Genomic DNA, 23,153 nt, shown 5'->3' on the forward strand with positions numbered 1-23,153 from the left:
CAGCCCAACTCCAATTGCTGGTACAGAGCATTACAAACCCCCCAGAAACTTTTGCCCTGCCTCCTCTAATGTGTCCCACACCCCAGCTAGCAACCCTGTTAGTCCAAAAAGTGAACTGCAGAGCTGTTCCCCAACTCCACATGGGGACAGTTTCATTCCTGGACACAGGCTGGGGCTCTGCAGGCACAGGCCTGAGAAGAGATTGGGCAGGATCACTCTTTCTCTGAGTCCTCAACCTGTGTTTCTTCCTGCCCCTTTGCTCCTCTAAGCTGTGAAGATGACCTCTCATGCCTCTCCCATGACAGACCCAGTAGTAACCTGGCAAAGTTCTGTTTGGGCTTCCCACTCTGTGTCTGGGCATCATCATGTATCACTGCAGTCAGCCATTCTTGAAATGCAACGACTTTGCACCAGCTTTCTAAGTTTTAACACACAGATTAAGTCAGACACAGGTCATCTGTTTCTTAAAATAAGCTGTGATGATCAGTCCCTTTCCTCAGCATCTTGCTGGAAATCATCACATATTGCTCACCATAAACTGAGTACGGTTGTTAATGATTAGGTAAATCACATAATGAACTAAGGGTTAGCACAGGCTGTGGTCAGCAATGTGCATGTCCCTGATGCTACAGCTTCAGCAATCTCATCAGGGTCAAGGCAGGTACTTGAGTGGTTAAAACAAAGCCTTTGTGTGTCAGCTGAAGTGGGACGTTACAGACAAAGCCCCTGATCTGCAGACAGACATGCTGGGGCCTCATCCAGTGCCCAGCCCAGCCAAGTCTTTTTCACTGACACAGGAAGGCTTTGGACCAGCCTCTAGGATCACAATACAATTTCTATTTTATTTTTTTGGGGTTGTTATTACCTCTCTGTTGGTCTTCTGTTCCATTAAGTTGTTTTTGTGCTTCTTCAATTTTGTCTGCAAGAAAGAGAGGTCACTATTAAAACACATATATAAAAAAGGCAAGATTGTAGTAAGTCATTTACTGAAATCAGTCTTGAAATATCAGTTTATATTTAGGAGTGATATCATTCTTGTGCAACTATGTGGTACATTATGAGTAATACAACCATATAAAATTTTATCATGTTTTACCAGAGAGGCTATTGACATGTTAAATTACACGGAACCACGGAAAGAAAAGCACTGGCATCGGATCTGCAGTTAACAGCTAATCCCACTGTAGCTTCCTACCATCTATAATAATGTGTGCAGTCAGGGGACTCTTTGGAATAGGTATTATGGTGCATTACAGAGTGTTTTAATACATTTTTGAAAAATGCTGTTAAAGCAAGTCAATGTTGCATTAAACATAGTGAGGAGAACAGCAAAGAGGATTTGCTAAGTGAAGCAATGGAGCCAATCCTCTCACATGGGAGCACAGGGGCTGAGCGGTAGCCCCCACCTTATTTCTTTGTGAAACGACCAGAAATTCCCACACGCACAGAGCAGGAGCGAAAGGAGGCCCTGAGTCTTTACTCCCAGTCTGTCTTTGCAGTTCACCTGCTGCCCCTCAGACACACTGGTGTTGGAAGGAGAGTTGTGCTTCACGTACTGTTGCACAGAAGCTCCCATGGAAAGGGGGGTTCCTTGTCCTGCATGTGTGCATGTTTGCTTGTGCAGAGCAAGAAGCAAGAAAAGGTGCAACTGGACTGAATAAAAATTCGAGATCGATCTTCTTTTGAGAGCAAACAGTCAGGAGAAAGGGTTGTGCTGGTAAGAGGTAGCAGCACTGGTAGAGAATGAGCTCTCTCTTCTGGTGTTCTGTGCATCAAACTATGGCCTGACTGACCAAGATCTGAGCTTGGAACATGGCTTTCAGATGTAAACGGTCATTTTCTAAAATACCTGTGAAAACCTTTTTTTGTTGTATTTTTTTTTTCTTCTTTTCCCCTGGTGGGGTCAGTTTTTTATTGAACTAAATTGAAAGAACAGAATGTAATAACTGGATTCATCCTAAATCTCCCAGACTCTATTGGTGCAACTCAAGAAATGCCACACCTCATGGCTGCCATACACGGGAGGACGAAGACAGCTCTGCAAAGCCCTCACCTCTTTCTTCACAAGAATGGAGGCTTTACTCAGTCTGACTTTTACTCAACCTTGCTATACAACACAAGGTTTCAAAAAATGGCTCTTTCTTCAAGACAATTCTTAAAAAGTGGGTTTAAATGACTTCTCTATTATTTATCAGCTGAATCACTCAAGCATGTTGGAACCATTTATTCACAGTTGAAGTCTGATATGGTTTCTCCATTCTTTCCTCCACAGAACCAAATAATTATAACTGAATCAAACCCTTCTTGCAGCTTTTAAGACTGAGTTTTGTTGAGCTCATTCTGGTTCTGCATTTCTGTTTTTCAGAACAAGTACCAGGTTTCCCTTCTCATTGAGGCTCAGTAATTCCTCTGTTGTACATTGTCCCAGAGAATGGACCTGAACATCTTACAAGGGTGCTAACTGAGCAGACTCCCAAAGCTTCTCACGAGAAAGAAAGAAACCACGGCAATTTAAAAAGCCAAACTTGTTCCTGCTTCCCCTGGGGTTAGTGAGACATGCATACATATTTAATGGAAAGTTTTATCACATTTTCTTTTATACTGACTTACTGGCTGCTGAAGACCAACACAACTCAAAAAGAGCACAATCCTTCACCATCTCTTTACCAAGCCAGTTATGCAGGCTTACTTTAAGCACAGAAGACTCGATATTTAATGCTTTCCTGGATTAAATACTATGGCTGAAATACTAAATGTATTCATACTTTTTTTTTTTTTTGTATAGAAAAGGATGTAAATAACCATTTCCAACAAAAAAAGGAGGAAATATAAATAAAGCATCTTTTATATACATGTGCCATTAATACTCTCAGAGGAAAATGTATCTAGCAATCTCACATGGTTTTTCCACAGACTGCTGCTTTACAGAAAGGTGATGGAATAAGCAATTTACAAAGTTGCAGGACAGACAATAAAACATATGAACACAACAAATTACCCATGTAAATGGTGCTGTAGGTTTTAGCAAAAGGCAACAAGAAATCAAATCTATAGTTTGGCTCTCAAACTCACTTTCCCTATGTTAGAGATATATTTAATGCACAATATATGGTGTTTGTTCTCAGAGAAAATGTTTTGTCACCAAAACTTATATCTAAGTACATAGACAACTGTAGTTTTATTATTAAAAACATTATCTGCATATTTCACATAAATGCTACAAGAAATATATGCATTTAAATTCACAATCATCCTACTTTTTGGAGAAAAATTACTTAGGTATTTCGGAATCACGCTACATGAGATTGCCAGAGAGATTAAAGGCTTTGATCTCCTTAACTGAATGCTCTGTCTCTCTTATTGGAAAAAAAATAAATTAGTTCCTATCAGTAATTCCCAACCATTCCTTTGTCAGACTGTAATCCCAAACAAAGAACCACAGATAACAGGAATAATAGCTAGGTAAACAGGTGACTGGTACACAGCCAGAATGTCTCCTACACTTCCTGCCTCTCCTGATACATTTTCCCCAAGGAGTTATTTCTGCTGTGTGTATTTCTTCATACCTATGGTGGTATCTCTGTGCAGAACAGTTTTGAACATTCTGAACACTGAAAAATCTTGGTGTAGGTGCTGGAAACCTCAAGCAGTGATCTGGACAGTAAATGAGACATGGGTATTAACATCAGTTTGGGGCTAAATGTTTTGTTAGAGCCTACATCCTCCTAATGGCCAGCATCACAAGCTTACCTGCTCTGGCTATTGGACCAAGGCATGTCCAAACCATTGTACAAAATCTGTGGCAGCTGCTTCCCACCCTGCTGCATTTTACAGCTACAGATCCTACACAGGCAACTGCCTGACAGACTGCTGTCTTTCAGGCTGGAGGGAAGACCTGCGTTATCCCTAAGGGCCGTGTAGCAGGTGGCAAGAGCAGGCTTAGAGCCAAGTACCCCAGCAACACCAAAAGGCAGCCTCCCCAGGTCTTCTGCCAACTCGTACGTATGCCAGCAATAACTTGCTAACAAATTTATATTATCCAGTCATCTCCTTCTCTTGTATGCCATTAAATTAGCTGTATGTCAAACATCTTACGGAAAATTATTTCAGACAACATACCACGTTCTGTCATAATTATATTATAGGTGCTCTAATGGTACACACCTTTGAAAACACTTTATAAGCAAAAATGCACCACACAAACAATCATCTGTAAAGCCCAGGAGGAACTGAAAACCAAGAAGTCCTCTATTTAATTGCAAATAATGTTATCTGATCCAATAATTGTTTGCTCTAATATTATTTCAGAATTAAACCGGGGATACTGTCTAACCTGAACATTTGACAAAGGAAACATTTCCTTATCAATGAAATATTATCTACTTCTACTAGGATAAGAGAAAACCATCTAACTAATGGGAATTTTTAATACATGGTAGGTACAGCACTCTCTACATTTCCCCTAAGTGCCAGAATAGTACATATCTTGACTACTTTACTATAAGACCTATCCCAATGGCCCCAACCTTCAGCAGACAGCCACCTGGAGCAGCACACATCTGGAAGCAAATGACAGTGACAGACACACTCTCTTTGAAGATGGGACACTTCTCACCAAGCACTTACTAGAGGGGAAAATGTGGAGGTGCAATGAAAGAGGAAATCATCTACAGCATGGCTGTAGAAAATGGAGATTTCATGCGACAGTACTGCAATGAACCTGAGAGCCAGCTCTTGGCCATCCCAGGCAGGTGCATGCCACAAAAATGCAAATCACAAGCAGCATCATGAAATGACCTTATTTATACATTATAGATATAAATTATACACACACACACACCCCTGCATACGTGTAAAAGAAAATGAAACAACGTGCACAATGTCTTTTCTTACTCCATCATGAAACCTTTTCACGTTATTCTCCGCCACAGCTCTCCCAGCAGGTATCTGCTGTGTGGAAATACCACCAAATTCCTTGAGGTTTTAAATATGTAATGTAACTGTGCTTTTTAGGAATGCAAAGAAGGAGACTGGCGTGCAGTAAAATATGCTTCTTGTTTTACACACCTCCCGCTGTGATAGATCATTACAAGGATACCAACAGTCTGAATTAGATATGGTGGTGCTGTGGTGGGGTTTTAAATGAAAAAATAAACCAGATTTTTCAACAGCTTTACAGTCTCTATTTTTGGTCTTCACTGAGAGATACAACCTCACAGATTTTAATTAATTCATAAATAAAATGCAATTTGCAGGGTTTTTTTAAAAGAGATTATCCCATTAATGTATAAAACCTTGAATATGTCTAGTATTCTATATATCAGATATGCATTACAAATTTTCAGAGAGATTTTAAAGGCCTCACTTATATGGTGAGTTAAGGAAAATAGAGGTTTACTAATTTCAGCAGGGAAAGCAAAAATACTGAAAAGTGTGAGGTTGGCAAAGTATAAAACCAGTAACTTATGACAGCAATTTAAGCTGGAGCACACTATATTTTCTTCTAGGGTGTTTATGGGTTTGGTTTGTTTCATCTCTCTGGGGTTTTTTTTCCACTCACGAGTGTCCCCACAGCAGCATAATGAGATGACTTTGTCCTGTTGAACAAGTCACCCCGCCCCATACAATGACAGCACACAGAGGAATTAAGTCACTGAGGAAGACCTACTTTTAAGCCTCCAGGAAAGCTTACAAGGGAGTGGTTGGTGTAAGTTCATTAAGTTCTTGCAAAGCGCCCTAACAGGAGGATTTTTCATTGCACTATTTGCATGTGTCTGTATCACTGCAAATAGGGGGATTTTCTGGCTTCTTGTACAATTGCTGCTCTGAAACAGTAAGCGTTTTGTTGCGTTTGGTTTTTTAATCACAAATACTCTGTTTATGGGTAAGTGGAAAATTAGTAGATCTAGACCACTTTGGATGCTGAGAACAGGCTATGACATCAAAACTTTTAAAAATACAAGCTTATATCTTGCCTGAAAGACTAGAGTTATATTGTCAAGTATTTAACCAAAACAACTGGAAGGAAAATATCAGCCTATTTTTTCCCTTCAGTTAAAGACAAGAACAATTCTCAGGCCTTAGGCCTGAGTCATCCTAAAAATACCTCCTGCAAAACAGCTTCAGATGGCAGCAGATTTTCTTCTTGCTTTCTCATAAATTGCAATCTCTCTTACCTTGCTGCATCAGAAGACATTTGAAAAGCAATTTAGAAAATCACTTTGCATTGGTTTTAAGATGGACACAAAGAATGATGTCACTTCAATTATTTTTTGTTGCACTGATCATCTAGATCAGGAGCAGAAAAGAAAATCAAAGTGACAAAATATTCTTTAGCTGAAGCACATTAATGCAATCAGTCTGTATGCACGGGGCAGTATTACTGAAAACAACTGTCAATGTGTTTTTATTTGGGGGGGAGAGGGGTGTGCATGGCTTAAGAAAAATACTGATGAAAGTACAAAATGCTGCATTTTCCACCACTACTTAAATTCAGAGAGCAAGTGATAAGAAGCTGAGTCCCTGCATGAAAATCTCTGTCTTCAGACCACTGAAACCCACCAGGCTCATGTGCAAGTAACAAAGTGCTTCACATTTCACTGGATGAGAAGTGTGCCTGAAAGCATGTATAATTAAATAAATTCAAAAAAAAAATTAAAAAAAATACCCTGAACACCAGACAGGTGGTGCAGAATGGCACATTTTATGAATGGTTTGGGTTGAAAAGAGCCCTTAGAGATCATTTAATTCCAGCCCCCCAGCCACAGGCAAAGACACTTTCCACTAAACCACTCAAAGCCCCAGCCAGCCTGGCCTTGAACATCTCCAGGGCTCAGATTTTGACAGGTAGGACCTGAGCCCAGCCCCACATCCATCTGAGCCATTTCACACCTCCCCAGAGGGAAGACCCTCTGCTGCTGGAAGCAGCAGTGCCCATGCAGTGCGGGCAGGGCAGGAAGGGCAGCAACATGAAGCCAAGGAACGACGCAGAGATGATGCAAGCTTGGAGCATTTCCCAGATGGCAGGTTCCCTTGGCACGGGAGGCAGTGTTCAATCCCAAGGCACCCTGCCTGCAGCTGTGAGTACCCACATGGGACTGCGGAGCATGCAGAAGCGCCCACACTCCACTGCAAGGGGGCTGTGATGCTTGTCTTTCCCTTTAGCTAGGAGGAGGAAAGGCTCTTTACAACCTGCTAAAACAAGAATTCCACAGTCCTGATGTGTTTTGGTTAACTGAGATGAATCCCAAGACTTCCTTTAACCAGCTCATTAAGGAAAAAAAAAAAACAACAAAAAAAAAAACCCCTAACCCAAAACCCCAGAGTCTTGTCTGTACAAGGAGCCCATTAGGTTAATTGGGAGGTGGTGCAGCCAGTGGGATGCTGCCTCTTGGGGAGCGCGGAGGCTCGGCAGGCCCCTGCAGGTCCCCGCACTGCAGGAGAGCCTCCAAACCTGAAATCCATCCAGCCAAGCCAGGGTCCCGACTGCACCCTGGGCATGGCAGCACTGTCCCTCTGTGCTGAAGGAGAGGACCCTTCACCCAGGGGTGCAAGGGCTGGCAGACACAGGCAGCTGAGAATGCCTTTGATGGCCCCAAGTTTCCACCACCACCCTCCTGCCACAAAGCGAACAAACGCCTTCAAAGCTGGCAGACAGCAGCAAGAAGGCATTGCACGAAACCCACTGGACGAGGCACTCTTCTCACTCAGATTTAAATCTACTTTTAATTAGAAACCACTCTTCTGTCCCCATACACTTCCTTTTTCCAGTTTAATGAGGAACACTCAAGATTAAAAGGAAGAGATCAGATGAGGAAAGACAGTCTTTTCATCTTTATAATTTCATACTGTGGGAACTTGACACTTTTTGGCGTATGGTTTGTTTTGTGGTTTCTCCTTCCCAGTTGGGGCTTAGAGAATCACAGCACCACAGCTTAGAGAGCTGCCAAATGCTGAGCCTAATAACTGATAGCATAGATGTCCCCAGCCTATCAAAAATGCAAGGTAAAACAGATTAAATCTCAGTTCGTCCAGAACTACTGGGTCTGAAGATTCTGAAGATTGTTTGTACAGCTGTAAGAGAGGGGGCAAAAAAGACCTCTTAAAATTATTTAAATTCAAAACTCTTAACATCTAGTGGGGTGATGCAGCAGCAGTCATCCTATTAAGAGCTATAAACTACCTTTTTAAACATCTAAAATGAGACTTTAAACAATTTAAAATGTTCCACTAGTCATTATAACCTTGACTAATGACCTGTTTGATCCGTTTTTCAGAAAAATTTGATGCATTTTCATTTTAATGTCAACTTTGAATGCTCATCATACTCCCTGCCATATATAATTATTTGCATTTAAAAATGAAGAACTCATGACAGATACTTTATATAACCCTGTTGAAAACAGAAAATGAAAATCTTCCTTTTACTATTCTTCATTTTAAGAAAAAAAGAGGCTCGTATATTTGAAAATACAATCTATAATCTCCAGTTTAAATTTGTACCAGCACTGATCAGCTGTACTGCATAAACAGTCAATGCAAAGGCTGAATACAAATTAAATATATAAAGGCTTTATCCTTGCCATCACATATATTACTCAAATATGGTAAGGGCTCCTGATGAGGTTGGCAAGGTGTATGTGCATAAATTACATAAGCACTTTACATATGAACCCAAACTCTGTCCCTGTGTCATTTACTTGTTATTGGGGAGCTTTCAAACTTGTGTTTGTTTGTTTGTTTCCATGATTTGAAGTTTTATTATGAGGCTTCTAAATTCATTAAGAACTGAGCACAGGAGGGGGTGGGGAGGAAGAGAATTTTTGGATGACTGTTGCCTTCCAGAAGGATACAGCAAACAGCGAGGCACCTGTGGGGAGAGGCACAGTAGCTGCCAAGCATAAAATTTCAGAAGTGTAGGTGAAGTATCTTCAGAAATACCTCCTGCCTGGCACCTTCTCAGCCTGCGTAAGCCAACGCACAAGGGTGGCACTTGCCAGGGCTAGTTCCTTTTCCACCGGCCCCACTAAGCCAGGTGATCCTGAGTCCTGTGTGTGCTTCTGAGAGCACCCAGCTGAGTCGCCAGAGATAATTTCTTTACACATTGCCTCCCTCCGGTACCGAATTACGAACACAAGTACTGATTGCATTCCATTTGCATAGCTCCTAATTAGCCATCTAGCACAATAATTACCCCATTGCTATGCTGATCCTAGGGCATTGTTCTATCCCACTGCCAAATTTCAGCTGCCAACCTAGGACAGGGTGATTATTATCACTAAAATCTGCATAATAATTACTTAACAGCCTCTAGGGTATTCACTGCTCACAAGTTTTGGCTTTCTGGGTGTTTTTTCTATACCTAACCCAGTATCGGTGTTAGTAGTTATAATATTAAAGCCATGAGTTGCTGTAGTTCACCACCTTGTCCAAGCTGCAGCTAGGAGCACCTTCATACCTTCTGCACTGACACAGGTTCCCTCCCTTGGCAGTTTACTGGCCTTATGATCTGTTGTCCCCAAATGGGAAAAAAGTGAGATTTTCAATGATATATCTATATCTATCTATCTATCTATCTATCTATCTATCTATCTATCTATCTATCTATCTATCTATATTTAAGTCTCACACAGAAATTGAATAAATTGCCAGTGAAACAACAGAAATCATTAAAAAAAAATCATTAAAAACCAAACTGACAGCTTTTCTACTCACTGGAAACATAAAAAATAATAATATGTGGAGCCCAAAAGATTTCATTAAATTCTGTATTTTCTCAAATGCAGATCCTAAACCAAAGCAACAAACAGTGGAGTCAGCCACTCCCCAGCCAAACAGGAGAAAAAGTTTCCATGCATCTGTCTGATACTCCAAAAGCACTTGTTCCCAGCTGCATGGCTGGCGAAGGAGGGCTTGCTCAACACAAAAAGGCACAAAACTCGTTCAACAGGTAGAACAACACCAAGAGTTGGTGTTTCATCACCTGAGACAACAGTGAGGCTTTCTGCAAGTTCTCTGAGGGGTCAAACTTTCTGTAATTTCTTCTTCTATTTCTGGACTTCCTCAAACACTATTGAGTTTACAAGGCAGACATCAGGTAAGTAGATTCATTCAGCATAAGGAACCTACTGCACCAACAACCCTGTTTAAGCAGAGATTAATTTTCTTAAGATTAGCATATACCCTTAAAAATTTTCTCTTTCCTGATATTCTAAGGTGTCTACAGAAATGGTTTAAAATATGAGATCTTTAGTAGGACTTTGGATACTGAAGCTCTTACAATTACCTGATATTAAGATGGACAATAAAAAGTACTGCTAGCTAAGGAAAAAGGAAGTTTTTTATGACTAACAAGAAACCAAAACAACTCGAAAGCCCACAAGACAAGCCAGAAGTCCAGCCCAACATCTTGCCTCCAACAGAAGCTGACAGCATAAGTTGAGGGAAAAGCAGAAGAGTAAATTGCAGATTCGGAAACCAGGCAGCTCTGAAGTGAGCCCCAGGAGCTGTTCTTGAACTTCATGGGTCCCACAGATTATTCCTACATTAGTTTCTCCAAATATCATTTGAATCCATGGGAGCTTTTCATACTGAAGCTATGTAAGCCTTTCACATCTTTCTTCAAACTCCAGACGGCCTCATCTACTTGAGTCATTCCTTACAAAAAACTGTTCAACAGACTTATGACCTCTGGCAGCTTTTGCAGTGCTATTTTATCCTCTTTGGAGGTGGAAGTGAAGAGGGGAAAGACAATTAGAAGGAAGACATCAGAATCGATCCCACTGTTACAGATGAAGGCATACCACAGATGCTACCATGACAGATATGTTTTTCTGTACTACTGCCATAAATATTCCTAATGCTTTATTTGCTTCTTGACAGATAGCGAGTATACAGTTGACTTTGCCACACAAATACATGACCCCAAGATCTCATGCCCAAGTGTTAACAAGCAACTCAATTTAAATAAAGAGTTTAAATAATTTTCCTGTGGACATCACTTCACATTTATCTGCCCTGAATTTAATTTGTCATTTCTGCAATTTGGTTGCACAGCAACCTAATGTCATTTTGAATTCCTTTGCAATTTCATTTGCATCTTCATCTTCACCTCCCTTGATAACTTCCATCAAATCAGTAACACTGTCATTTCACTATTCCTGCTCTTTTCCTGGATCACTCAAGCGAATGGGAATCGACAGTAGCACATTTCTATTAACTGTAAAACAGAAGGCAATGTTTGTCTGCTAAGGAGCAGGTATTGACTGCAAAATGTGTAAATATCAGCCTCTCAGTAAATTTACACACAAGGGATTTTTCTACTGGGGTATGTTGGGGGAATCCACTTGGTACTGTGTCTTCTTTAAAACTTTGCTCTTATTTCCAACCTGTCTTTAAAATCAGGAGTGCCCAAACACTGCCATCCCTTCACCATGTACAGCCCAAAGTACAAAGCGCCTCTGGGTCGCTACCTCCAGCCACCCTGCCCACTCCTTCCTCACCAGCTCCCACCTGTGCTGGAGCATCTTCGTGTAATACGGCAACAACTGGAGCGGCTCTGACACACAGCTTGGGGCCTTTTCTGTGCTGAAGGGCAGCTGCCTTCTTATGCTATGCGGTAAATCCCCTTCCAACAGGGCTGCAAAATCACACCTTCGAATTCAAAATCACTCTTTTGGCATGACTGAACATTAAACTCAAAGTCAAAGCTTTTCATTAACTTGACAAAGGTATCTCATTTTTTTGCTTACTTGTTTTTCCAAGAACTTAGTAAGTCTTAATGTCAGTATAACATATGAACTGTCATACTAGCATCAGTGAGTCTTAGTGCTCACTGAAAAAACCAAAAAACTTAAAAATCCACAATTCACTTGCTATACTAGACCTTGCTCTACAGACTTTGTAAGCTTATTTTTCCATAGTAATTTTCTATTTTTGCCCTGAATTTCACATGCCAAATAAAATGTTACTAGCTACAGCTTTAAAGTGAAAAAAACATCAGAAACCGGATTCATAAAATGAAAAACACCTTTGAAAAGATACTCAGTACAAGCTGATGTAGAATTAGATGTATCTGAAACACAGAACTTTAGCAAAGGCACAAAGATATGACATTTTTTATGTTAACAATGCACTGCAGCCACAAACAGGGTGTTAGCCACTCTAAGAGGCTTACAAACCAAACAACCCTAGGGAGTTCACGTTCTTTTCTCTGTGCAAATTACAAATTGGTAGTAATAAATATACATATGAAGCCAATACCTCATTTCAGTGACTGATTTTACTGCTTTCCTCTATCTGCTCCCATTCTCCTTCAAGAGTCAAAAACTAGGTCTAAAGTATCCCAATGAGCACTTGGGTCTTTTCCAACCCATGTGCTATTCCTGACAAAGATGGCAGGAGTGAGGATAAACCATCTCTCTAGAAACTGATCATGCCCTACCTGGCTTTAGGCAGACCCTAAGCAGAGCAAGTTAGCTGTGTGGAGACTACCCTACATCACCCGAATTTTCCTAGACACACCTAAAGGAATGACTTGGGGAAGGAGGGGACCAATCAGCAGGCTTTCAGTGAGGAAATCAGGTGTGCCAGGGAGATACTCAGTACTGAAAGGACAGCTCACACCATTATGAAGGGATAATTTCTGGTCACAACTACACACCAGCCTGCTAAAGCTGTGCTCGGCTTTAAGCACCAAGCTGGTTACCCTACAAACAACATGAGCCATTTTCAAGCTCCCCAATGCTTCTCTTCTCCAAAAAGATCTCTGCTTGGAGCAGGCTTGTGCTGGTCCCAGAGTACTTGTTAAAACCTGTCTCCTACACAGCCAGCTCTGTCTCTCCTCCTCCATGCCTGCTCCAGCTGGTCCAGGGAGCCAAGAGGGGAGGCTGGCCCCAGGGCCACCGCTGCCGCAGCCTCCCTGCTCCTGGCCCTACCCACAGGCACCCTGCCCAGCCTGGCTCACCCACGTGGACAGCAGTGCCCTTGTCCCTGACCACTGCAAGAAGTCAAAAGAGCTTAGATCATACAAATTGAGTAAAAGGGAATGGAGACAACTGAATTTATACAGAAAGGGAATAGAACAGTGAAATCTTTAATCAATCTTCCAAAGCAGAGTCCCAACCAAAATGATTTTTCTTTCTTTCTCTTTGAGGAGGGCTGGGAGTTTTATAAATATTTGTCCTAGCTGGTAATCAACACGAAATCTGAAAAAAAACGCTGAAATGCCGTTTCTCTCCCCCTCCAAGAAAGATAATACATTCCCTCCCAGGAAATAAAAGAAAGGAGGCTGAAGTACCTGGCATTCCTTTTTTGATTATATCCAAGATACCCTTGGATAAGAAATCAGGTCTTGAAAAAATATATTCTGGAATATTGGCGCTGTAAATTTAACTCATTGACTTTTATACAAAAAATCCTAATCCTAGTTAGTACAAGTAGCTGAGAAGGTTTTGTTGAGTAAATAAATAATAGAAAACAAATATGGCAGTGCCGATAGTTAAGTGTATTATTATTGTGCTATGAAGTGTTTTGAAAGATAAAGAAAAAATTTTATACATCAATTCACATTCACCTCATCCCACAAGAAGTACAGTTCCTACTGCAATGGAACAGCAAGCTACTATGAATTATTATAAAAAAAACCCCAACAAGTAAAATCTACACCAATTGAAAACCCAGCCCTCTTCTCCTCTTTTTCTAGGCTTAGCGGTGAAATTTTCTTTCTGTACTTGCAAGCTTAGGAAGATAATTAATGAGCTACTTCTTAAACACCTACGAAATGATGGCACTCTGCAATGTGAACATCACCCAAGTGTTTTTTCTCTGTTTTATTTAGAATTCACGCTCAATTTTGTGCTGTCTGATTGAAGATGAGGGGGCGGTGAGGAACGTGGGGGAGAAAGCCACAGCAAGCTGCTGCACACACCATCCTGATCCTGCATTTGGAAGTGAACAATTCATCCTGGAGGGAGCTTACTTCAACAACCATGTGCCAAAGTGAACAGCCAACAATTTCAAGTCCTCAAAGAATTTTTTTTTTTTTGGCCTTTAACATAAAGATTTCACATTAGTCAACCCCATGCCACATTCTACTCTTTCTAATAGAGTAGAAAGAATTACATCCAACTTTATTAACTCATTTACAGTAAGATTTTTTTTGTTTTGTTGGAACAATGACTTCTGGAAACTTTGGTGTGTGGGAGAAGAGATGATCAGAATGTGACACTTGACTAAAACAATGAAAACAAAAACCCAGTAGAATGTCCTGAAACTGCTTTTTGGTTTTGTTTTTATTAAGTTTGTTTGGACATTTTCTTGGTAGTACTAAAATTAATGATTCAAGAAACAGCCCCAAATTTCCTGAAGTATTCAGATTTTAAAGGGCATGTCCTCCCTACCCCTATATATACTCTAATCTGTTTATTTCAGTTTTAAATGTTGCACCTATTTACAGAAGTTATCTTTTTTTTTTTTTCCAACAGCTTAGCTAAAATAAATTGCTACTTGAAGTTTCCATGTTTCCTGGCAGAGAAAGGCTAACTGAGACAAAAATTGTGCATGGTTAATAGGAAGAAAAGTAACATTGGAAACTTCACTTGCATAAGGAAGGGAAGGAGGACAGAGAATAAAGCCAACTGGATGACCTCTCTTGCTCTCTGATTTCTATTCTCTGAGGAGGTTCACAGTGACCTGTAAACCACTGAGTCTCCCGGGCCTGAGCACCTGGAGCTGTGTTGAGGGAAAAGGCTCGGCCAACTTCTCACTAAAGCTTACATCTTGAATGTTTCAACCACGTTAAGAAATACCAGTGATGGCGTGCAAGGAAGAAATGTTGCTTCCCTAGGACTTACTGTTCGCCACTTATAATCTTCTCCGAGTTCACTTTGTTCGTTGTTAAAAATCATCACACAGAACTGCTGGAAAGACTGGATTTGCTAGTGCAGAAGAAACAGGAGAATAGCTGGGATTCGTGCTCCTCAGCCTCTCTCAGGTTTTCTCTTTTGCCAACCCCTCCTCAGCCAAGAATCACAGCAGCAAGACCAAGTTTCTCCCACCTATTGTCACCAGATTCAACTGGTGCTGATATTTAGGGCTGTGAGTCGTGGGCATCCACCAAATGCACAGATCTGTTATTGCCCATGTGAACTATAGTAGGTCAAAGGCTTCTGATGGCTTGGACTTGAGGGAGACCTCATTTTCCTTTCTTTATGGTTCTCAAAAATAGAAAGTTTGCTCCATGTGGAGACTGATGAGAGAAGGAAAGGACATAGGAGAAAAAGGCAGCATAAAAGATAGCACAGGGAAAAAAAGAAGAAAAATGTTATTAAGTACAATACAAGGCATATAAAAAGAGGCTACATTGCAGAAATGATGCACTGAAATGGTTTGCTTCTTTCACTTTCTTTTTCCCAACAAAATGATAGATCAGTTCATATTTTGAGGAATCTACTTAGGAGAAATCACAGCAATTAGGAAAATACTAAACACATGATTTCCCATCTCCTTTCCCTTTTTAACAAAACACTGGACAATATTTTATCAGTGATTAAATTTAATTAAAATAAATACTCTTACAGCAGATGACCTGATGCTTTCATATCTTTGGCAGTCTTTCTGTACAGCTTCTACAATTCACAAATACAAACTGAATAATCTTGGGTTAATCCTGAGACAAGACTAACCAATTTCTTATAGATTGTCAAGTATTTGGCTTTTGGTTTCATGCTGTAGAATATATTTTAAGCACAGAATACTTTCAGAGAGACAAATAAAAGAATAAATCAACCAACCACATCCAAAAGTCAACAATACACCCCACACCCTTTTCGTTCATATCAAGTTTATGGTTTAGGTGTTTAAATACTTCAGTTTTCATTTAACCGTTTTAGTAATTACTTCCAACCATATTAAACTGAGACAGTTTTATTTTTAAGAACTTCCAGAAATTACGCTTTATTCAAATTACTATTCATTAACAACTCAAGCCAGGATTCAGTAACAGAATCCAACCATAATTACCAATTATCAACTAGATAAAATTTTCACACCCCTATTAGATGATCTTTAAGATTTTGGTGGCTCTAATTTCAGTACCTCACATGCTACAGTAAACAAAAGATTTGGAAATTATCACTCCAAATTTAGTACAAAAGCAAGGACAAACCCAGTGGCACTCATTAAATACCCCTTGAAAAATTAGGATTTAAATATGGAAAAACAGACAGAGTTTGAAAATTATTACCAGGATATAGTTCTGAGCATGCAGATAGTTTAATCTCCTGGCTTAATTCCTGGCTGAACTGCAGGCTGTCATATGGTGCCTTGCGAGTCACCTCCTTACAGGACAGCTGGAGGAATGCAACCCAACCAGCACATTAGCAGCCTAAACTCTGCACTATGGGAAAGTGTTTGTACCTGGAATGCTGTGTTACAACAAGAATGCTAAGGTAAAAAGCCACAGTCAAAGCACTGAAAAACATAAAGAAAGAAATAGGTCAAATCCCTGTACCTTTTTAAACTACTCATAACATTCAATTTATGACCTTTTGGTCTGTGGTGCTGAAGAACTGACCTGCAGGTCTTGATGACTCTCTGAAAATAACCACATAGCACATAAAGTTCATTCCTGAGCACTTTGCTGGTTTATTTTTTAAATTCTTTGTAGGAAGGGTTAGTCTTTGCAGATAAAATATTAGGCTGCTTCAGGAAAAATACAGACAATACAACTATATCAGAAATAAAAAAAGTTCAAAGAGCAATACAAACACTTACAAGCCTGCAGATGACTCCCAGTGAGAAGAGTCTGAAAGTTTACAGCAGCTTCATTTACAGAGAGGTGAGGAATATTTGAAATAAGGGCATATTAAACAATAAATGATACAGGGAAGGTCAAACTGAGCACTGGTGGAATGGAAGACCAAAGTGAAGCTTTGTAACTCTTACTTCTTAGGTCAAGTTGTAGGTCTTATGAGTTGAACTTCTCACCAATTCTGTGGTACCAATTTATCTCAGCTCCCATTTCCTCCCTGCTTTCAGGCAGATATTTAAAATGCATGTGTTTGAGATTTAGCTTTCCCACTGCAAATGAATTAATTGATCAATTCTGTTTGAGAAACACTTCAAAACACAACGAGATATGAGCTCCTGTGCTTTTGTCCTGGAATACTGAAGTTGGGTATTGGGCAATCTCAGCACTTTCTTTACTAAGAAGAAGACACCCTAGGTAAGGGAAAACGGATAACACTCTCAATGAAGATGAAATGTGACTTTCAGAACACCATCCAGCTACTAACTGCAGTGCCTAAATATTAAAAAATCCACAAAACAAAATACCACGGTCCACAGCTGGTTCTTGCAAAAATGCCCACTGAACTCCTTGTTATTCTCTCTTAGAAAGTTTACAGGAGTCACTTTGAGACAGGATCCCAACGAATCACTCTGAATTTGTTATAAAGAACTGAGGAAAGAGTTAAAAATAATTCTGGTTGCTTTAGAAACTGACATCCTTTGTTTTGCTTGAGATGAAATACCATTACATGCATGCAATACTCTTTTAAACTTGCCACCGTTCCAACAATAACTAAAGCTATTCTAAGAAACTACCACCCAAAAGGAGATCACCACAGAACTACAGTAAGTTTGCTGCTGCAAAGCTGGATTATACTTGCAACATTACCAAAAATGCTCAGCCAAGCCTAGCTGGGAGTGACCTCAGTGTAACCACCAAAACACGACAGTGACTGCTGCTCACCAACTCCATCACAACCACAGTGATCAAACTAGCAAGAGGAGTGTTTCTATTTTCAACAGCAGCTTGCAGCAAAAGGTATTTTCAGCAAACTTGATACTCAACCCAAATATCTAAGATGACATTTCTACACAAGAAAATTAAAATACAGCTCAAATTTAATGATTAAGGTAAACTCCTGTGGTTTTACCATGCATTTTTATGGTTGCATCTCACCCAAACTGCAAACTCGTAGACTGATGAATTCACATTCTCCTGTTTGCTGATACAAACGCTTCAGCTGTAGTCAGAAGCACACCTCATCACTGTCACTGTAGTATTTCTTTTAAACAATACAGACTTTTAAATTTGTAAGCTGTTTCAAGTTCCACCACTTTATTTCAAACCATCTCAGTTAATATAATTCAAGCATGGAAAGGAATTTTTGTTTTGCAATATTTTAGCTTTCACAAACCCATTCCCAGGCCCATCCAGGCTGAGTCATCTCCACGCTCTCCCCTCCACCTGACAGCCACCCATGGCCCACAAGAACACAAACCTTCTGTTTTGACATCTGTCCTTCCCAAAATGAACCTAAAAGGACCTCTTTGAACCAACCCAGAGAAAATATTTAAAATAATGTTTTGAAACATACTGATGTTCCAGTAATAGCTATGCTTATACAGTTTACAATGCTACATGTGACAATATATATGACATGACTTCTAAGTCTTGATCTGTCTTAACGTTTTGGAGATTGTTCTGACTAAAATGAAAAACATTGATAGGCAAAATGAAGCTCAATATTTTGCAAACTAAGCTGCCATGTCTCCCTCTACATATGCCTATGAATGTACACATTTTTAAGAATGCATAATTAACTGTAAGAAAATAGTTCTCAGAAACCAGAAAGCTAAAGTATTTATATCAAAAGCTGAATCTTTCTCACTCTATCTGCACAAATAAACCCACTGAAGCTGCCAGCTTTGTCAAAGTGAGCAAGATTAGGTTCTAAACATAAATCAATTTAAGCAGTCAGAAATCTACAAGTACTTAAACTGCTTTCAAATTCCTTGCAGATTTTTACAAAATAAAAGTCATTGACATGTCTCTGGAAACAAAGTTAGTATTTTCTAAGGCAGCATTGCTACCACATTTCTATTAGGGACATTTAAAAACTGATGACAATGCTGGTATTTCTAGATAGCATTGCAAGGGTGGTTTATGGGGAGTGGGGGAGGTGGTGGTGAAAGGGGATACCGATCTTACAACTACAATATCATTTTTAAAATCCCAAGTATGCATCCACACTGGTCAGTCAGATTTGCATTGCTCTGATTTGGTTTAATTTTGATAGAGTTGTTTTTTTTGGTTTGGGGTTTTTTTCTGGTTGCTCTTTTTTGCTTCCAAATTTTGCTATGTATTTATAGCCATAGAAAGTAAAGTGACTTGATTTGTGAGAGGCACTACAATCAGATAGATCTAAGATAAAAATAAAACTCATTATCTTTAAGGTTACTCTCAAAAGTCAGCTATCACACTGGCATCACAAGAAATTAATTCATCAGTATATTTTTGACAAGCACAGTTTTTTCCTCCGAAAGGTCATTTTTCTAAATTAAGCTAAGTATTAAATATCTTTGCTGTTCTGTCACACATCTCAAACTTAACTCCTGAAATGTTTTCACAGTAAAATCAAATTACATTTGAAATAAACATATGAAATAAAGTTTCACATGCATTTAAATTTGACATTTGTACCATGAGCAATGTAAGCAAACACTAAGGCCTGTTTGTACATTTTATAAACTACATTAATGGAAAATGTGCTTACTTGGTAAATACAGTATAGCCTAGTTTTGCCCAGAAAGCGTCCTTGTTTTAGAACTACCCTAAATTCACACTGTTAAGCATGAGAGGCAGATCTGGAAATCAATGCTGTTCATATCACAGTCTGCTAGTGAAGGCTTAGGACCATATTTACTGAGCATGTGCCAGAATCATAAAATAGTTTGGGTTGGAAGGGACCTTCAGAGGTCATCTAATGCAATCCCCTGCAATGAGCAGGGACATCTTCACAAGATCAGCTTGCTCAGAGCCCCATACAGTCTGGCCTTGACTGTTTCCAGAGATGGGGCACCTAATACCTCTCTGGGTAACCTGTTCCAATGTCTCACCACCCTCACAGTAGAGAATTGCTTTTTTATATCTAATCTAAATCCACCCTCTTTCAGTTTAAAGTCATTACCCCTTGTCCTATCACTAATGCTCTTGTATAAAGTCCCTCCCCATCTGTGTGGGCTTTCCTTACTGACCTAGGGAACACAGACAGATACCCTGCCACCTGTGCCCTGCCGCATGCCGCCTCTACATCCTCCCGTATCTTTCCCCTCTCTCATCAAACAGCGCTGGAATGGAATCCACCAGAGCTGCTGTCCAGGACTTTGCTTCTGACTTCTACCCTGCCTCCAGAAGGTGCTTTGCTGGGCTCTTTCAGCCAGCAGGGAGGAAGCCTTGTGATGAACTATGGAAAATACCCACCTCTCCCCTTCTGCGCTAGGAAAGGAAACCTACCCGCAACACCGACAAGAAAAAGCAGCTCCGCAGGATAAAAAACGGGAATCCTCTGGTGCCAAGCACACATGCCAAAGACAACTTCTCTTTGTGAATAAACACAGCACAAAGAACAAAGGTTCTCCTCCCCTTTTGCACCTACTGGAGGTTCTTCTGCAATGAGTGGATTTTCTGCAGCGCCTGCCTTCCTGGCAGGCGAGGGTTACAGGAGTGTCTTCACTTATGTAAGTGCATTTCTCGAGTACACAATTACCCAACACACCCAAGGCACTCCAAGGCCTTTTTTTTTTTTTTTTTTTAAACAAAAATCAGTTCCTTTCCAGCTGGAACATTTTTGCTTTTTTCAAACCTAGGTCCATGTAAGCAAAGCCATAGAAGCGCTCTGAATGTGGTGCACAGAGACCCTCACTATCCCAGTAAAAGAGACATTAATTTCTTGGCAGCACAAATCTCTCCCTATGTACTGAAACGTAGGCTGAGCTCCAGACTTGCAAGAGACCTCGACATTCACAAGAACCTCCTCCATTTTCACCTGTGCACCTATTTTCCTCCTACAGAAGGTCATCGAGTATCTGCTGAACATTCCTTCCAAAGCCACAGAAGACACCTACGCCAGCAAGCCCCACCACCAGGAACAAACACCCCTTCTGCCATCTCACAGCACAAAATACTTGACTGTGTTCTTCCTAAATTAAACACTTCAACTCATTTTGAAAGAGAAAGAGTAGGATATGAAAAAACAAGAGAGTATTTGCCCAGGAAAAGGCAACGGGGCCTTCTGTGGGGAGATACCTACAATTGTTCAGCTGCAATACCATGTAGAAAAATCTAACTCTGCATTTGAAAGGCCATCAGTGAAATCAAATACAGACCTGTCAGGCAGCAGTGAATAGACCACAAGAGCCTTATTACCAGGATTCGTACCTACCACAGTTTTCTTAAAATACCTTCTGCCTCCTGAACAAGTCTTCAGCTAAAGGCCATTCAAAAACCATGGAAAGCTTCCCTTTGGGCACACAGTCAGGAAAAGACACAGCAGGAACATTCTGTGTAGGTACCAGTCACATCCATCATCACTAGGTCTGTGCCAGGCAGAGTGACACAGAAATCTCTGATCACATGTTGGTAGAAATAGGCCTTTTTTACTGACAACCTGAACAGTTGAAAGCATGAAGGAATCCAAATCATTCCAATGCTGATGTAAGATTTTAATCACACACGAGGGTTTTTAATCACACAGGCCTGAAGGAGACATGGGGAAATCACTGGTGCTCATATCACAGTCGGCTAGTGCAGGATTAGGAGCAGTGTGCCCTGCATATATAAAAGGGAAAAAAATACTTAGTTCCTTTCTCCCAAGAAGTTTAACTTATCCATACTCTTAAAAAACACTGTTTCCATTTCACAAGCACTGCAGATTCCCAAACCCCATATCTGTGCTCAAGACCCTACACATCCTGACAAAGTTGCTGTGTCTATTCGGGTGATGTTCATTCTTTCCCCAAACACTATTTGCGATCATTTTATATGAAGCAAAATGGTGGAACTCCACAACTATAGTGGGCTTGGAGGTACTGTAGAATTTGCTTGCTTCATTGCTATGTTATACCTGATGACAGCTTAGAGGTCTGGAACAATACCTTAGGAGAAAGGAAGATGTGAAACATACCCAACCTGCAGCCTGCTCCTTGCCATGCTCCCACAGCGACCCAGGGCTTTGGGAGAGTGCATCAGTAAGGAAAGCTCTCCAGGGGGCCCTCAGGGCTGGTGGTGATGCCTGGGCAGCTGCACATCACCACCAGAACTGATACAGAGATGGAAGCAGAGATGAGCATTCCCACATCTGGCCACCACCTCGGCTACAGGAAGGGGGAGAAACATTCTTCCAGACCCCCAAGATACTGATGGAGCCGTGAATGCATCATGTTGAAAGGACGTTGACAAATATTTGTCCTTGTCATTACTTGAAGTAGAAGAAAAAGGTTAAGTTGTCTGAGAGAAATTAAATGTTTTAATAGAGACAAGGACAAATATGAAGTCGTCAGGATGCAAAAAGGCAACCTCCATAAAACTGCTCATGTTTTAATCTATGCAACCAATAAAGACACAGTAAAAATAACCATGCTACACTCTGCTTGAGTGCTGTTGACATAAAGATCTATGGGAGAGAAAATAAAAAGTAAATAACCAATCAGTCTGCCATTTCACTGCTGATTGCTGAAGATACACAGCAGGAAATGATACCTTCTGTCTCATACAGATCAACAAGACTTAGAGCGAACCAAAATTTTATTTGTAATATTTCATTTCTAGCTCCGATTTGAGATGGTTGGCCATGTTAATTTACAAATTTTTGCTTTACATCACATCTAATTAATATTTAAGTAGTAAAATTTGAAAACAAACAATGCAACAGTAAAGCTTCCTCAAGGCATAATGCCAAGGGAAACCTGAAGGCTGCACTAAACCACGCTAGCAAACACATTTTGGGAATACCTTGAACAGGCCAATAAGAAACTCTGTGCTGTATTATCAAAGGGGCTTTAAGTATTATACTGCAAATCCTGCAGAACAAGAAGCAGATCTAATATATCAATCCATACGCTCTCATCTGAAATTTCCCCTATAAAAAATAGGTTTTAAGAAAACAGGTTGACAATAAATGTCAACTGGAGACTAAAATGCATTATATAGCACATTATCCTCACATTTATCCCCAAAACAAGTAATGTATATCCATAAAATCAGAGCAAAATAAATTGAAACACATCATGGTTGGGAAACACACTGTTAAGGCACATGGAAACTTCCTAAATCCAGAGTCAATACTGGGACTCTTATTAAGATATTC

The 23,153-nt window shown here is 40.2% G+C and overlaps 1 protein-coding gene across 4 annotated transcripts in view; it reads right to left on the minus strand.

Moving 5' to 3' along the window:
- HIVEP1 (HIVEP zinc finger 1) overlaps positions 1-23,153 on the minus strand; it is a 121,068-nt gene that overhangs the window by 50,845 nt on the left and 47,070 nt on the right. For 3 of the 4 annotated variants that reach the window (XM_059852357.1, XM_059852368.1, XM_059852365.1), the window contains exon 3: positions 866-919. In XM_059852357.1, coding sequence (XP_059708340.1) covers positions 866-919 — 54 coding nt within the window. Of the gene's footprint in view, positions 1-865; positions 920-20,302; positions 20,456-23,153 lie in introns of those variants that run through there. The other variant, XM_059852349.1, reaches the window with a different exon arrangement.

This window comes from Haemorhous mexicanus, chromosome 1, assembly GCF_027477595.1.
Source record: "Haemorhous mexicanus isolate bHaeMex1 chromosome 1, bHaeMex1.pri, whole genome shotgun sequence".
NCBI classification, from domain to species: domain Eukaryota; kingdom Metazoa; phylum Chordata; class Aves; order Passeriformes; family Fringillidae; genus Haemorhous; species Haemorhous mexicanus.